The sequence below is a fragment of the Bipolaris sorokiniana genome (assembly GCF_000338995.1).
Source record: "Bipolaris sorokiniana ND90Pr unplaced genomic scaffold COCSAscaffold_8, whole genome shotgun sequence".
NCBI classification, from domain to species: Eukaryota; Fungi; Ascomycota; class Dothideomycetes; order Pleosporales; family Pleosporaceae; genus Bipolaris; species Bipolaris sorokiniana.
Window position 1 is genome coordinate 471,932 of NW_006911902.1, and position 15,967 is coordinate 487,898.

General features: G+C 51.1%; 6 protein-coding genes across 6 annotated transcripts; 3 read left to right on the forward strand and 3 right to left on the reverse strand.

Annotated features, from left to right (window-relative positions):
• The first annotated feature begins 667 nt into the window (after positions 1 to 667).
• Positions 668 to 1,882, forward strand: COCSADRAFT_329080 (uncharacterized protein). Its single transcript, XM_007702439.1, has one exon. The coding sequence runs from the start codon at positions 790 to 792 to the stop codon at positions 1,786 to 1,788; it is 999 nt and encodes a 332-aa protein (XP_007700629.1). The 5' UTR covers positions 668 to 789; the 3' UTR covers positions 1,789 to 1,882.
• A 95-nt stretch (positions 1,883 to 1,977) lies between these two features.
• On the reverse strand, positions 1,978 to 4,959 carry COCSADRAFT_171813 (uncharacterized protein; the record flags this gene model as incomplete). Its single annotated transcript, XM_007702440.1, has 2 exons — positions 1,978 to 4,650; positions 4,897 to 4,959. 2 exons carry the CDS (start codon positions 4,957 to 4,959, stop codon positions 1,978 to 1,980), a joined length of 2,736 nt encoding a protein of 911 aa, XP_007700630.1.
• Positions 4,960 to 8,379: 3,420 nt separating this feature from the next.
• Positions 8,380 to 10,124, reverse strand: COCSADRAFT_200103 (uncharacterized protein). Its single transcript, XM_007702441.1, has one exon. The coding sequence runs from the start codon at positions 9,948 to 9,950 to the stop codon at positions 8,658 to 8,660; it is 1,293 nt and encodes a 430-aa protein (XP_007700631.1). The 5' UTR covers positions 9,951 to 10,124; the 3' UTR covers positions 8,380 to 8,657.
• Positions 10,125 to 11,078: 954 nt separating this feature from the next.
• COCSADRAFT_118549 (uncharacterized protein) lies at positions 11,079 to 11,865 on the reverse strand. Its single transcript, XM_007702442.1, has 2 exons — positions 11,668 to 11,865; positions 11,079 to 11,615 (listed from the first exon to the last, which is right to left on the reverse strand). Exons 1-2 carry the CDS (start codon positions 11,826 to 11,828, stop codon positions 11,123 to 11,125), a joined length of 654 nt encoding a protein of 217 aa, XP_007700632.1. The 5' UTR covers positions 11,829 to 11,865; the 3' UTR covers positions 11,079 to 11,122.
• Positions 11,866 to 12,016: 151 nt separating this feature from the next.
• COCSADRAFT_37331 (uncharacterized protein) lies at positions 12,017 to 13,277 on the forward strand. The gene is made up of 2 exons (XM_007702203.1): positions 12,017 to 12,951; positions 13,005 to 13,277. The coding sequence occupies exons 1-2, from the start codon at positions 12,189 to 12,191 to the stop codon at positions 13,088 to 13,090; spliced, it is 849 nt and encodes a 282-aa protein (XP_007700393.1). The 5' UTR covers positions 12,017 to 12,188; the 3' UTR covers positions 13,091 to 13,277.
• Positions 13,278 to 13,982: 705 nt separating this feature from the next.
• Positions 13,983 to 15,863, forward strand: COCSADRAFT_190788 (uncharacterized protein; the record flags this gene model as incomplete). Its single annotated transcript, XM_007702443.1, has 4 exons — positions 13,983 to 14,251; positions 14,310 to 15,118; positions 15,168 to 15,589; positions 15,644 to 15,863. The coding sequence occupies 4 exons, from the start codon at positions 13,983 to 13,985 to the stop codon at positions 15,797 to 15,799; spliced, it is 1,656 nt and encodes a 551-aa protein (XP_007700633.1). The 3' UTR covers positions 15,800 to 15,863.
• Positions 15,864 to 15,967: the final 104 nt, after the last annotated feature.

Consider the following 15,967-nt stretch of genomic DNA (forward strand, 5'->3'; position numbering starts at 1 on the left):
TGTCAACAGGAGAAGCTCCTGTGTTGTGCGGCTCGCCGCTCAGGGCCGAAGATCACATACAAGGAGCTCACCGAGGCTGCAACCGTGGTGCAGTCTGATGGAACTACTTTGAAGCCGCCTTCCATAAAAACGTTGTATAGGGCGCTCCGTAGTCAATATCTGGTGCCCCCGCGTCGCAACAGGTGAGCCTGGTCCGTGTTTCTCATATCCGGACAGGGCTCTGCATTATTGTAACTGGATACTAGATGCCGGTATGCCGGTATGCTGGTACGCCGTAACACCGGTATGCTGGAGTAACAGGGCTAAACATGTCTTATCGAGCGTACGCTTTACTTGCTGCTTTCGTTCGCTAAAGGGACGAGTGGGTCCGCGATTCTGTATGGTGTTGTATCCATTATACAGTACGTATCCACAAGCCTCGGTAAAACGTCACATAGATTGCCGCTTACAAACAGATGGCCCAGCTAACGGGGGAAAAAAGGCGGACTACAATTGATAATAATGTTGATTGTAAAGGCCACACCACGCAAAACCTCGGGATTTAGTATTGTTTTCGTACGAAGGGCCGTACTACCGATGCGTACTCCAAAGAGTGGAAACTAGTGGTCTAGCTTCTGTCCATACAGCTTGCTGCCCCGCGCGGTCTTCTATCCTCAACCGTACGCTCCTACGAGCAGAACCACCTTGGCGTTTAAGCTATAAAAATGCCTCCATGTCGTGTTTCCATACCTCCAAGTCACTCATCGACCTGCATCAACACGAAGTTTCTTGCACAAGACAAGACGCATCATGGACGGCTTCGATAAGAAAACACTCAAAACCTCTCGAGGCTACACATACACCTACTATACCTCTGCTGGTGACTCTTCGCTCCCAACTCTGCTCTTCCAGCATGGCTTCCCCGACCACGCCGCCATGTGGCAACAAGTTGCAAGCGGAGTGAAGTCGCTCAACCACCCCATTATCATCCCAGATATGCTTGGCTACGACGGAACCGACAAGCCCACGGACCCCGCAGCATACAAGTTCGAGCTCATGACCAAAGACATTGTCGAGATTCTCGATGCTGAAGGCGCACAAAAATGCATTTCCATTGGCCACGACTGGGGCTCGATGTTTGCCTCGCGCCTATACCAATACCATCCTGAGCGAGTAGTCGGCCTGGTAAACATCAACGTCGCGTACTCACCATTGAACCCCGCCCCATACGATCTCGATGCGGCCAACGCCATGATGGAGAAGATTTTCGGATACGCACTCTTGAGTTACTGGTATGTTTTCACTGCCCCCGACGGCGCCGCTCTCCTCGAACGCAATCTCGACCTTAGCTACGAGATCATGCATGTGGAAGCCGACCTCATGAAGACTATCCTTTGCACCAGAGGCGTCATGCGGGACATTCTAGAGGGCAAAGCAAAGTACGACTTGAATATTCGACCCTACGCGCGGGACCCCGCGTTCAGGAAGACGTTTATCGACCGTATGCGCCGCGACGGCTTCGCGGCTCCCACGTGCTGGTACAAGGCCATGATCACCAACGTCCAGTCCGAGAGCGATGCACAGGTCCCCCAGGAACGACAAAAGGTTAATGTCCCCACACTATACTTTGGTGGCACAGGGGATGTCGTGTGCAGGCCGGAAACGATGAAAGTACCTGTCGATGCTGGGTGGCTGCCGCACCTGGAGAATGCGGGCATGATTGAGGCGGGGCACTGGACGCCGTATGAGACGCCGCAGGAGGTGATTGGCAAGTTGGAGCCGTGGCTGAAGAAGAATTTTGCAAAGTGAAGGGGAGGGGAGACGAAGACGTCAAGGTCGAGTGGTTATTTCAGATTATGTTAGTTTTGAGATATGATAAACAAACAAATGAACTCAAGAAATCGGTCATGTAATTTCGATTCGACTACAATCAAATTAGTCTACCTACTTCCTATCTTCTCCTCTCCCCTCCAACCGCTACTACACATACCATCTTTCTTAAACAGGCACAACATGATTAGCAGGAAACAACTTCCCAATCCCACAATAAACTCCCCAATACCAATCCCCATTAATATCTGCCGCCTCTCTAATCTCCGCCCCCCGTGGAAACGCCAACTCATCATCAACCCCCTCATCCGGCCAATACGCCCAGCGCGCCAGCAACCTCAATCCCATTCCCCCATCTGGCGGCACACGCATAACCCTCCCCATGTCCTCCTCCTTCATCGCATAACCCCCCACAAGATCCTTTACAACGATGCGTCGCTGGGCGCCATCTCGATCCTCAAACCCGACGACGTACATGCGGTGAGAGCGCAGACACTTGCGCCAGCCGGACACACCGTCTTCCTTGGGGATGCGGCCGCTGACCCCGAGTTTATGGTAGCAGCTCGTGCAGATGTCGTAGTCACCGGCGTTGCATTTGAGGCAGTGGAAGCGCGTGGTGGAGGGGGCGATGGGGTAGCGGCAGACGTTGCAGAGGGTGGTGAAGGTTAAGGGGCGGAATATGGAGTTTGCGATTGTGAAGTAACCGGGGCCGCGGGCGAGGGAGGCGGATTTGGGGGTTAGAGGGGCGACGAGTGGGGTTGTTGTTTCTGCTGTATCTGAGGAGGGTGGTGCTAGATGTGAGGATTCTAGGCGGGGGGTGGAGGGAGTTGAGGGAGTCGCATCGGTGGTTGTCGATTGCGAGTCTCGAGCTTTCTTTGCGACGGGGACGAGGGGATGGGTGCAGTGGCGGCCTTGGTTTACGCAGTCGTTGCAGTAGCCCCAGTCGCCTTCGTTGCAGTAGTCGCATTTCCAGTAGCAGGCGTTGGCGTAGGCTTTGCAGTTTTCGCAGAAGACGCCGATTTCCACTCGCTGATTGGGGTCATCTTCGCTCATTAGAACGTGCGGTGGGGTGCTAGATTCTGTGAGTGGTGTCATGGGCCGTCGGTATCGACGCCCGATTAGGATATGAGGGTGCTCGTGGTTGGGTGGATAGCCTCCTTCGGGTGCTTCTCGCTCATAACGAGGCCATGCTGTCCAGCCAAATCCAAACCAATGCTTACAGCCTTTACCGAGGCGGTAGCAGCGGACACAGATGCTATACTCGCCTCCATCGCAGCGGCTACAGTTGTAGTGCAACTCGTATTGAATGTCACTCTTGTTGCAGCGCTGGCATGTAATGTTGGGCTCGTTGTAGAAAATGGGCGCGATTGAAGAAGCGGCAGAAGTTTGCCTGGACCGAGGCAGTGGGACAGTCAAGTCTGTGGTGGAGCGGGTGATTGGAGGTGAAGCCGTTGGCGGAGTGTTACTGTTTGAAGCATGTGGCAATGTGACACGAGCGGGATCGGTTGTGCGACGCGATGTTGGAGGGTGGAGAGGTGTGGCTGCAGGCGTTGAGGATGAAGAAGTAGGTACGGCTGTAGTTCCTACAGTAGCCAAAGAGCTTGTCGGACTACCACGACCTGGTATGTTGAAATCTGGTAGCTGGGGCGAACTAGGATTCGAGCTCGCGCTGGATTGCACACTGTCGCGGAACTGTTGGCGGGCATCAAGCCGGCTTCGTTGTTGATTGTCCGACTGGCGGCGGCGTGCTGGGGGCGCCGTCTCTGATGCCGATACCCGTTCACTGCTGCTGTTATTTTGCGAGTTCCCAATGGCCAAGTTTGCACTCGGACGTTCAATTCTTGTGGCTGAGCGGGAACTGCCTTGACTTGATGACCTTTGTCGCGGTGCCCGCCCACCACGGTTAGCAGCATCAATTAGGCCTGGTCGTGATATTGGAGGTCGTAAAGTGGCTTGCGGAATTGAAGACCCACTTTCCGACCGGCCATGGTGTCTCCTTCGCTGTACATCTTCGTCCCGTAGATGAGGACTGCGCAAGGGCTGAGGAATAAGCGGGGATGATGTGCTAGTGAGACCTTCTCTTGCTAGGCGTTCTCTCCTTTGCCTTCGTTCGCGTTGCCGCTCGGCCTGCCGTCGCCGCACTGCTTCAGCAATCCTCTCCGTGATTTCCTCCTCCTGTGCGGTGCCAATCTGATTCAAATCAAACCCCTCTGATACAAGCTCTTCCAGCACCTGCCGCACAAGGTCCTCGTCCACCTCGTCGGCATCAAGATCGGACGAGCTCAGCAACGAGCGCAAACTCGACTGGTGCTCGACAGCCCTGGGCGGTCTTGCAGATGCAGCCGAAGGGTTCCTGCTGGTTGGGTGTCTTGTGTCTCGACTTGCACGCGAGTCGGTGCTAGTAGCGCGGCTTCTTTCTCTCCTCCTCCGCTCCCGTGATGGTCGCAGGTTGTTATTGTTGCTGCCCGGTATGTCCGCATCTCTCAAGCTCAGCTGCTGGGCCTCGTTCAACATGCGCTGATCTACGTCATCACGCTCGTCTCGCCGCCTGAGCTTGGGAAGTACGTTGTCCCCAGGCTTGTATTTATTCCGGTCCGCCTGTTTCTCTTCCTCGGTCTTGCCTCTTTCCGGATTGGCTTTTATGAAGATGTCGAGGAGGGTGGTGACGGTCGCATTGGGCTGTGTGGTGCGCACCGAGGCGCGGCATGACGGGCAGGTGTATGGGTGTATCGATGTAGCCGTAGAGGCCTGGAAGGCGAACCATTCCTTCAGGCATGCGCCGCAAAAGGTGTGAAGGCAATCAAGAAGCGTCAGCGGCTGGTAGAGAAGGTCGGTACAGATCTGGGCAGGGAACCGTTAGCAGGCGTAGCCCTATGACTCGGCAGGCCTAGACGAATAGCGAAAAGAAGAAACGAGAGATCCGGATATTAAGATCTCTTTACATGTCCATACGCCCAGAGACACCCTCTTGGAACATTGCAACCATCGCCAGGCCTGGCTTAACACAATGTCGGCCATGCCGCATTCTCGCTGGGCCGCTCCCCACCTTCGCGCCGCCATGAAACCTGAACCTGAACCTCGACTTACCGAGCACGTTAACTCCTTCTCCAGGTCGCTATGTACTCCGCCAGCGCGCTCGCCCTCAGCCATTTTTCGGTGCAAACGTAATGTCGTGAATGAGCGTCATGAGCAGCAGCGAGGTTGCGGTCTGGCTAGCTAGCTGAGCTGTGTGCGGTCAGCGACTCGATGCCACCATGCACTTGGCGAGGCACTGACTTGGGTGAGCGGACGTGTCATAGGCTGCCAGCGCATGTACGATTCCACAGCGACGCCGCCCGCCCAAGGAATTGAGATCCCCGTCCGCATTCTGCATCCTCTATATGTGGGCCGCATGCAGCGAGCGTCGGCATCTTGCGAAGCGGCATGTCACGCGAGTTGGTGTCGTACTAGCACGTACTGGCTGCGCGATGCCGGCATGCTCGAAGCACCAACGTCGGTAGGAAAAGGGCTTGTGGGACTACCCTGGCCACTTTGCTGACCAGCACATGACAAAAGTCTCGAAGTATTTGTGTTGATGGACTACAGCCACTGCAGGCCCCTCATACTCGTCCCGTCTTGAACTCGACGCTTGGCGGCCCCATCAAGCTTTCTAGTCCTGCCACACATCTTGTTTTGTGCATCGTTTCGGCTGTACCACAATCGGCAGGGCACCAGCTCCTGATCAAAGCACACCCCAGACATAGATCACTCCATGGGTCGCACCGGGTACATGTCATCCGGGAATATCAGGTATCCAGATTTCCGGGCCTGAGGTTTCGAAACCTCAGGCAAACGACCGCAATGCCGCCGAACCACTGGTGTTCTACAAGGCCACGATATCCCTGTTGTGCAATTGAACATCACTCTATAGCTGGATACTGCAAGACTCCTCTCTTGTATGTGCCTTCAAGAAAAGGTGTTGCGTAACCTTGACCTAAACATCTTGTGCCGAGTCCTCTTGTTTTTCTTTGTATCTTTCCAGAGTTTGATTAAGAGTCCCTTCAATCTTGATGAATTGAACGACTACAAATCACCTGTCAATACATAAAGTAAAAGTAACTTCAGCATGCTTCCATCTATTATTTTTGTGCAGAAAAGTAAATCTCATTGCCGAGGAAATAAATCGAACTTGACCTGCATTCCACGCTCCACAATATCGTTACATTTATCAGCCTACTGGCTAATTCTTGCCCGTATGATGCTTACACGACGCTACCCACACTTGACCCTTTGCACCTCATGCCTTTTGGCACTGGGCAGTGGTAAGCTGACAGTCGAAACATACTCTATGTATTGGACCTTAGCTCATAGTATCGTGACAACTACACAAGAACTTTATTCTAGCACTCTCGCTCAACTATCTTTCTGCCGAAGACTGGTGTAGACATCACGACGACGATTCAAAAACATCTATATTAGATAAAGATAACTTATGTATTGATTCATACATGTTATATCTCCCCTCAACTGTCTACAAGAATTCTTCCCCTTGAAGAAAAAGCTACAGTACCCCAACCAAAGCAGGAAAAAAGATTCCAAGAAAGCTTCTTCGGCACTGAAATTTGAAACAACCTCCCTTCCCACCCTATCACTAGAAGCTCATTAAAAAAAAGTTAGGAATTAAAGATACATATCTCATATCCCTCATATTTATCGCCCCAGGTAGAAGTCATTTCTAGTCATGAATACACTGCGCACAAGTCTCAAAAAGCCCACAAAAGTACTTTGCGCACTTATATCCGTCGCAGCATTGTTGGTCGGATTCGCCCCAGGTACAGCCATCTATTTTTCCCAGTTAGTCTTCAAAGAATGTTTGTTTGGGGGCAAAGTTTGGGTCTTCAAGGCGGGTTTTTTTATTCGGGAGAAGTTGGGAAGAAAAAAAGGGGGGGGAGGTCGCGGACCGTAGAGGCCTCCGCATTTAGCATCGCCATGAATGGCTCCATTATCTGGTTAGGGAGCAGGACTGGCGGCGGCTAGAGTGGCGGCGAGACAGACCAAGGTGATCGTGAAGGTCTTCATGATGGGTGGGTTTTTGAAGTGGGAGATTCGTGTGTGGAATTGAAGGTTAGGAAGTAGAGGATGGGGAAGTGAGGGTTGCTGTTGGATGAGTAGTAAGAAAGTTGGTGTAGATTCACTGAATTATTTATATTTTCCTCTCTACCTATACACGTAGTCACAAGACATATATTTGAAGCTTGCAGTCTGTCCAATTTGATGTTGGAAACTTTGTTCAAGCAGTGGAAAAGTAAAGTAGGTCCGAGGAGGACTTACACAAACTGACAAACTATGCAGCGGCCATGGACCTCTTGGGCACTATACCTTGAGGCAACTTGACTCCGCGTATGTACAGATGCGGGGTTATAAATCTAGATATACAAAGGTGATTAAAGCTCAATTGAAACATTAAACCTAGTCAGGCTGTTTCGTGATACACAGCAAAAATCATTCTAGTTCTTGCATACAAGTGTGTTCAATGATATCTTCTTTTGCATCTTGTTCCCATTGTGCCAGTCCATGTTGACGGGATTCCTACTGTAAACTATATGAGCGCCATGAAGTTAGCTAGGACCTTTTGTAGCGCTTACAATATTACTCCTGGTGAGTGCCAAGAGCTGCGTACGTGAGTACTAGTCAGCTTTACAAAGGTAAACTAACACAGAAAAGTTCAGGAATATAACTCAAGTCCCCTGACCTTACCAGAGTTAACATATTCGTCTTAGACTACCCCAGGAAATAGGCAGTTTTCAATATCTTGGGTCAAATTTGCTAGGTTATATCTCGACCTGAGGTATCTATACTACTGATGTTTTTTATATTCTTAATACGTATTGAGGATGGTTTGTCGTCTTGTTCTTCTTTAGTTACAATAATGTTGGTTTGAACGATGATTCAATCGGAAGAAAACTCTAATTTGTGATAATTCACAACCCCCCTCCCCCCTCCTCCCGAAGCTACCTTCGAGTACGAGGAAATGCAGTGTCCCAATCGGAAAGTATACCGACAAGGCAAACCCCTTCCCACTACCGTATTCACCGCATCAACTAGTTCTAACCAGGAAGCAAACATTGTTAATTTTAGAAACACTTCTACCCGGCAATCATACTTCACAATACGAACCCACATGAATTCTTAGACTCTCGGCAATGGATACTCCGTCAACCCATTTTAGGGACTTCATACCATTCAGCACAAACGCGCAGTATTCCGGGATATGGATTGGCCATGGTGAAAGATAACTGGAAAACGTGGAGACAAGTGGTCTGGCCACATTAGTTATCAGGCCACTCTACGAAATCCAACTGTCAGGATACTCTGAAGCCAAGGCCGAGGAAGACCAACACTTATGCCAGAGAAGCTAATAGTTACGTGTATTGTATTGCATTGTATTGTATTGTATGTGACTAAAGGAATAGATGTCTCTCCCTCCTATCACCATGTCTATCGCATTCTCATCTCCTAGCAGGGTTAAAAGAGAAGAAAAAAAAGCACATCACACAATCACACAAGCAGCTTTCAAGGCAACATAAAGTTAGGCAGGCTAATACCTTTTATATTCGTCATTGTCCAGCATCTCACAACTGACAATAACTACAAAGCTATAGACATATATATATACTCCACTCGCCACCAGCCATTACAATCCCCCTAGTAAAAATCAGAAAAAAACAAAGCTTATTTACATACTAAAGGAGAGTGAAAACGCGATGTGACCTGCACAGCACGGTTGGACTCTCCTTTTTTGTTTGTTTCCACCTTGGATGTTCCATGCCTCATCTCCTACCTCGAGATGTTGGTTGGGCCGGGACTTCTTAGTTACGGCCCTGGCGGCCACCGGCAGCGGCGCCTGCGGTGGCACCGTTACCGGCTTGGCCCTGAGCACCGGCCTGGCCCTGAGCACCGGCCTGGCCCTGGGCACCAGCCTGTCCTTGAGCACCAGCTTGACCCTGAGCACCAGCCTGTCCTTGAGCGCCAGCTTGGCCCTGAGCAGCTTGGCCCTGAGCACCAGCTTGTCCTTGAGCGGCCTGTCCTTGCTGAGCAGTCTGTTGTCCCTGTTGGGCAGTCTGCTGTCCCTGTTGGGCGGTCTGCTGTCCCTGCTGAGCAGTCTGCTGTCCCTGTTGGGCGGTCTGCTGTCCCTGCTGAGCAGTCTGTTGTCCTTGCTGGGCAGTCTGTCCCTGCTGAGGAGTCTGTTGTCCTTGCTGGGCAGTCTGTCCTTGCTGGGCAGTCTGTCCTTGCTGAGGAGTCTGTCCCTGCTGAGGAGTCTGTCCCTGCTGAGGAGTCTGTCCCTGCTGAGGAGTCTGTCCCTGAGGAGTGGCCTGGCCTTGAGGAGTGGTAGCTCCAGCAGTACCAGCAGTACCAGCAGTACCAGCAGTTCCGGCAGTGCCAGCGGTCGCAGCAGCACCAGGAGTGGCACCGTTCTGAACCTGACCGTTACCAGTTCCCTGTGCAAGAGCCTGGGCAGCAGCGAAAGCAGCCGCAGGACTACCTGCAGGCTGGCCGGGCTGGGTAGGACCAGTTCCCTGGACACCGTTGATGACACCAGTCTGGTTGCATGCGGTAGGGCGGACAGCCTGGCTGGAAGAGCCGGTGGAGGCCATGTAGGCATCGATGTTGGGGAGAACGTTGACACAGCGGTTCTGGTTGATCAGGTCGATGTTGCCAGCGGCAGCCATACCCTGGACGGACATTTGCTGGAGCTTGTCGACGACATCCTGGAAAGCACCGCCAGTGGCGAGAGTGCTGTTGGCAGCAATGACGTTGGGGTCAGCGCTGTTGGCAGCATCGATGACGGCCTTTTGGTTGAGCTCGTCAACCTCGGCGTTGTAGGCAACAGTAGCGGCCTGCTTGAACTGGACGTTGTTCTGGATGCTGGCACCGTTGTTGAGGAAGTTGGAGACCATGGAGGTATCGGCCATCCAGTTGGAGACGGCCGTTGCGAGATCGCCGGCGGTAGGGGTTTGACCGTTGGCGATACCAGCACCCTGACCAGTGGGGTTGTTGGGGGTGGTTGCCGGTTGGGCGTTGGGGTTCTGCTGCTGAACCTGAGCGTAAGGAGCAGCGTAAACAGCAGAGGTGAGGAGAGAGGCGACGAGAATGTACTGCATGATGGCGGTTGTTAAAATTTATCAAAATTGATGGAATATGATTATGTAGAAGTTGCAATAAGAAAGTGAGAGATGCTGGAAGACGAAAATAAAAGATATTAGCCTGTTAGTGATTGAGGAACCTGTCCGATAATGATTCTTTGGGTGAAGGGACAAGCGGTACTTATACTTGCTCAGGCCAGCCGTCTGTAAAGGGCCTCACGAGACGTAAAGGCGACTGCATCGCAGTAGTGTGGAGATGGAACAAGTTAGATGCCAAGCTTCCGCAGACGTGCCGGAGAGTTAGCGGAGTGCTTGATGCTACGGTTTCGAAGCATGCTGCTGTTTGGTGCGCTAAGCTTCCCCAGGGCCTAGACGCAAACCAAACGAGCGCCAGTTGTCTTGAATCATGGCCCATTCCGGTCTGTTTGCCAAGGTTACTATGCTGTGTCCGAACACGGAATTAGTCACTAACGTTTGGCATGCCGATGTTGCAGTTTTGGCGCCGTCTGGGAAAAGGTTTCGTAGGCCTTGGCGCACTAGCCTTCACGCTATGGCGGGAGATCACCGGATTTTGTGTCGAAACCTTGTCCCAACTGACCCCACATTACGCCTGGATCGAGACAGGCGTGCCACAGGTTTCCAAATGCTTATCGTGTTTCTTTGCGGGGTTACTTGCGGTTACTATTTACAGAGGTGATCATTTGTAAGTTATACAATAACGCATCATCGACACGCTTTAGTGCATAAACAACACCGGTAGAATCTGATCTTTCGAATATCGCCTTAGTAGTCATACAATAGTCCAGGATGAGGCGGTGACAAAGTCAGTTGGCTCGAGCCTGCTTCGCGTCAGAATCCCCATATACACTCTGATACGCGCTAGAGCGGAACGGCACGTGATACAACACAAATGCTTTATGCAGCGGTGATAAGACGTCAAGATTAACCGTGATTTGTTAAGCAGTGCCTCCCTAGAGCCCCTACAGTACCTATACAAATCGTTTTGGATGTGACATAGCACAACGAGACAGGGCAACAGAGGCCAATGGGAGGCAATGAGACGTTTGGGTCGAGGCAGCAAGCCCATTTCGCAAATTGGGCCTTAACAATCACGAGACCACGGTTGATGAACACGATTCGCACTCAGCGGCGGCAAAGCTATGCACAGGGGCTTTTCTGCTATACGGAATCTATGGTGTCTCTTTCTGCGCGGGATCCATACTAGTCTCAACCTTGCGAATAAATCTGGCAGGATTGCCCGCGACTACTGTAAAGTCGGGAACACTCTTTGTAACAACGCTCCCGGCGCCGACAACGCTGCCTCTCCCAATAGTGACTCCTGGCAATATGCATACATTTCCCCCGATCCAACAGTCCTCTCCAACATGGATTTCCTTGCCGAGCTCTGGACCCTGAGTGCCGTTGCGAACAGCGGGGTCAAGAGGATGAGTGCCGGAATAGAAGCTGCAATTCGGGCCCACAAGCGTACGAGAGCCGATAGTGATGAGGCAGGTATCTAAAAAAACAGAATTGAAGTTGATAAAGACGTTCTCACCAAGACGAACGTTGTAGCCGTAGTCCATTGCCATTGGTGGCTCGATCCACGGGTCATTTTCGAAGAGCCTGTCGTCTTCCTCTGATGATTGTGCCTGTGGTGGTAGAGGTGTCTTGTCTTGGATGACACTGAATGCAAATGTGAAAAGAGAATCTTGCTGCATGAAAGGCTCATACATACTCTCTGAACAGCTCGGTAAGTTTCCTTCGTGGCACGTCGCCAGCGTTGTTATACCTAGTCCAAGCATGTTTGCACCTTGCTCGCTCGGCTACAAGTTCGGGCGTGAATGCATGGTAGAGATCGCCCCTGGCCATTCGCTTCTTGTTCTCCGAAAGTTCCATTGCAACGTTGCGCAAAATCACGACTGTAAGCCTTTGTACACACCTTGTCAGACTCGATGATGCCGGGGCCAGAGGTTGCGGGGATGCCCTTGACAAGCTAGGCCGATACTGGAATAGCGTGCGGATCTCGTGGGCTGCCGACTGGCGAGGCGCAACGTCAAGAACAATGGCAACCTTCTCTTATTCCTCTGAGCCTTGCTATTGTCTTGCGTTGCGGCAACCCGCCCAGCCTTCCGGTAGCTGTGCAGTTTCTTCTTCAGCGTTGTATAAAGCCATGTTCTGAACACTGCCGTTTGCCTCTTCCAGACCGCATATTCAAGTCCCCGCATACCGCTCTTCCCTTCCCTACCCGCAGCAATCATGGCTTCAAATGGCTCAACCTCGGGTATCGATATCTCGCTACCTGAGAACCCGGGGAATGGAAACGCACCATGGACCCCTAGAACAGGAGATAGGCAGCCCCCAAACGGAGCTCCCGCCACTCAGCCAAGGAACCCAAACACCATCTCTCCAGATTTCTACCCCCATGGCAAGCGCTCACTATCAGGCATTGCTGTGCGTGCCTTTTGCTTAGGCTGTGCCCTTGTGCTTGGCCTTGCTGGAGCTGCGTTTTTCGCATATCACGGCAGCCATCTATGGCGGCCTTGCCTATTCCTTAGCACGCTTGCTCTCTTCCACTTCCTCGAGTTCTATACAACAGCCGCATACAACACCCCGGTTGCCAAAGTTGCATCCTTTCTTCTCAGCAACGGTGACCAGTACCGCATAGCTCATACCATGGCCTTTATCGAGACATTCGTCACATCGTATTTTTTTCCCGGCTACCAATCCTATATCCACCCACCATGGGTCATCGCAATCGGTGTCATTCTGATTGCAGTTGGGCAGACTGTCCGCAGCATTGCCATGATACAAGCTGGCACTAATTTCAATCACATGGTGCAGTCGAGCAAGAACGATGGCCATGAACTGGTGACACATGGGTTATATCACTACTTCCGACACCCCTCATACTTTGGCTTCTTTTGGTGGGGCATCGGGACGCAGATCATGCTGGGAAATACTTTTTGCTTCCTGGCATATACTGCTGTTCTCTGGTCATTTTTCAAGAGACGCATTTTCCGTAAGTCTCACTCTGCTGCCCAGAAATCTTGCACATGTTCTAATCCGTATTAGATGAAGAGAAACATCTGCTGGAATTCTTTGGTAATGATTATAGGGAATACAAGGGGCGGACGCGTGTCTGGATACCTTTTATATGAATCTTCAGACCAGACCTAATGAAAAGTCTTAGGGGCGTTTATGCTGCAGCATGTCAATATTTACTGCTTACCTGTCCAGCCGTGTAGATTATCAGACTAGTCTATATGGATGCTTTTACGAGCGAGTCCTACGTCAACTAAATAATCATTCCTTTTTGTAAATGATATCGTTGTTGTATTATGCCGTCAAGAAAAGCGTTTTGACTATTGTTATGCACATAAGGGAAACAAGCTAAAATTTTGGGTAGCAGGTTCAAACTTTAGCGAGCGAACACGTACCTCGTTGTATCACAAATATTTGTCTTGTATCTTTTTGACACGGTCTCTATTTCCCCACGACTTGCAAGTTACGTTTGTTCCTCTTAGAACCGGGGGGTTGTCCAGGTCATGCCAACGTTTCCATTTCGCTATGAGCCAACTCTGAGTGTTGACATGCACGACAAGTGGCAACTGCGACGTGACTGCCCTGAGCCCTGTTTGGTTTATTCAGACATCACCACACCGCCGTCACCTCAACTGCTAAAAGCCCGTGCCAATACAACTCCATTGGTCTCATGCCAAATAACAGTGAGTCTCATCTTGCACACATCAGTAACGGCAAGAACTATCAAGCTTGCCTAGAAGCGTGCATCCACGGAATTGAAAACTTTCCTATCGATCGACGCAGTAATAGTTAGTCCACATGTCTTTTCACCGACCATATAATCTTGCTCACTGCTTGCTCTCACCTAGCCACGTCACCCCCACACAGCAGCACCAAAACAAAATCCCACACGCGTAAGACGAGTGCCACTGCTCAACTTCATCACTTCCATCCCCTCTGCTGTCACCCTTACGTGCGGGTTGCCATCAACAAACAAGCTCACCTCCGGCATCTTGTTTGCCTGCAGCTATGCACCGCTCGCGATGGGCAGACTCGTCGCCAACTGCTTCGAAAGGTGCCATGTCACAAAGTGCTGCCCCCTCGATGAAACCCAGCACCCCCGCTGTCCAGCCCGTTGCGAATCTGGGTGCCTTGAAACTCAAGAAGAGTGCTGTCAAGATTTTGGGAGCTGCTAGCCATCTGCCTCCTTCTTCTACTTCATCTGCAGCATCTGTTCCATTGCCGATGACACCCCCTGCTTCTCTGTCAGATAAACTGGAGCCTTTAGTAGCTGGGTCGTGAGTACTTCGCTATTATTGTGACTCAGAATCTCGCCACTAATTCCTGCAATCGCAGGTCTGTCAGTGTACCGCCAATCTCCAACGCAAAGGCAAACCCATCTCAGAAGGAGGATCCAAAGTCCGATGACACGCCCGCACTGATTGATGCTCTTTTTGCCCGCCTGAAAAGCAAGGACTCCAAGCTTTCTGCTCCCGCTACAGGCAGCAGCATGGCACTCGGAAATCACAAGAACGTGGCACAGATTGAAAGCCTTCCAAGCTCTAAAACAGTTACTCTGGTGGTTCCATTAGTACCCACGGAAGCAATTTCCAAAAAGTCTACCACAGATGGCTTACCAAAGCCCGTACAGGCAACGGCACAGCCCGCAGGCATCACTCAAACGGAGCTCGAGAACGAGTACATGCACAGAGCTAGCGCGTATGTGGATGCTCTTCCAAATACCAAGGAGGGCACGCCACAGCTCATCAAGGTCGTCTCCAATAAAATGCGTGTCACGTATGAACCACTCACGAGCATGGATTCGAAAGAAAAAGATGCTGTCAAGGCAAGGTTTGCGTTTGCTATAGCCAACTATCTCAACAAAACCTTACGAAAAGGCCCAACGGAGTGCACGGTTTCTTCTATTAAGCAGAAACTAGAGGATGTCGACGGCGACTTTCTCAGACTTTGCGTCATGCTCGTAGAAGAGAAGCACATGTCGTTAGAGACACTTGACGATGTTACCGGATTGGTCAAGGCTCTACTTGACATCCTTCTCAAGGCAGAATTGACCATTGTTCCAGATATGTTAGGAAGCAAGCTAGTGCTTGAGGACCCAGTCGACAGTATGAAAACATGGCCAACGCAAGAGAAGCGTAATTCCTGTAAGTCGATTGTGCAATATTTCATATGGTCAGCGCTAACAATGAATAGCTGTAGCTCCTCGTACATGTATCCTCAAGGGCGTCTCGGCCGTCACCAGTATCAATCAGCTTCAAGCTCTAGTGTGGGGTGGAAGGCTTGAGTCCATCTCTATGCCAGAGCCCGGTTCCTCGAATGCTCTTGTCAAGTTCCTCACAGCTGACGGCTGCAAGAAGTATCACGCGGATACTGTCAATGGGATAGAGGTTGTCGGAGACAAGAAATCCGCCGTGGTGTTCGTTGGGCTAGTTGAAGGCCCAAACTCCACCAACGATGTCATCCAGGGCTGCATCGATACCGGTATGACTCGGTGTATCCGAGCTATTGGAAAAGTAGACTGTACCGACGCGCAGCTCATGGAACTTGCCAAAGGAAAGAGCCAGGTCAGCAAACGTGAGGTTGACTGCATCAAGCATGGGAAGAATGCCCGCGGAGTGAGCTGCTGCCTACCTTTATTCAGTTGCAAAATGCTAACTATATCACTCTAGCATGAGTACATTGAATTCCGCTTTGCCAACATCTACCATGCACTCAGTTTCAGGCGTGAACTTATGGACAACGAGGACTGGGAGCATTGCAAAATCGGACACGCACCTGATCCATGCGAGCTTGCAACCGGTGTTCGCTACAAGGACAACGAATAGGGTGAACAGCCGTCTTTACTTCTTTACATGTACAGTGACGGATCGTGTTGGCTCCAAAGGGTGGTCGATGGTTTGATCTGTATCAATGTTTCCAGGCTTGAATTGTTCGGGGTGCATGAAAACCCAGAATCAAGAACAAGCCTGTGGTGAAGAAGATAAAATGGCGGG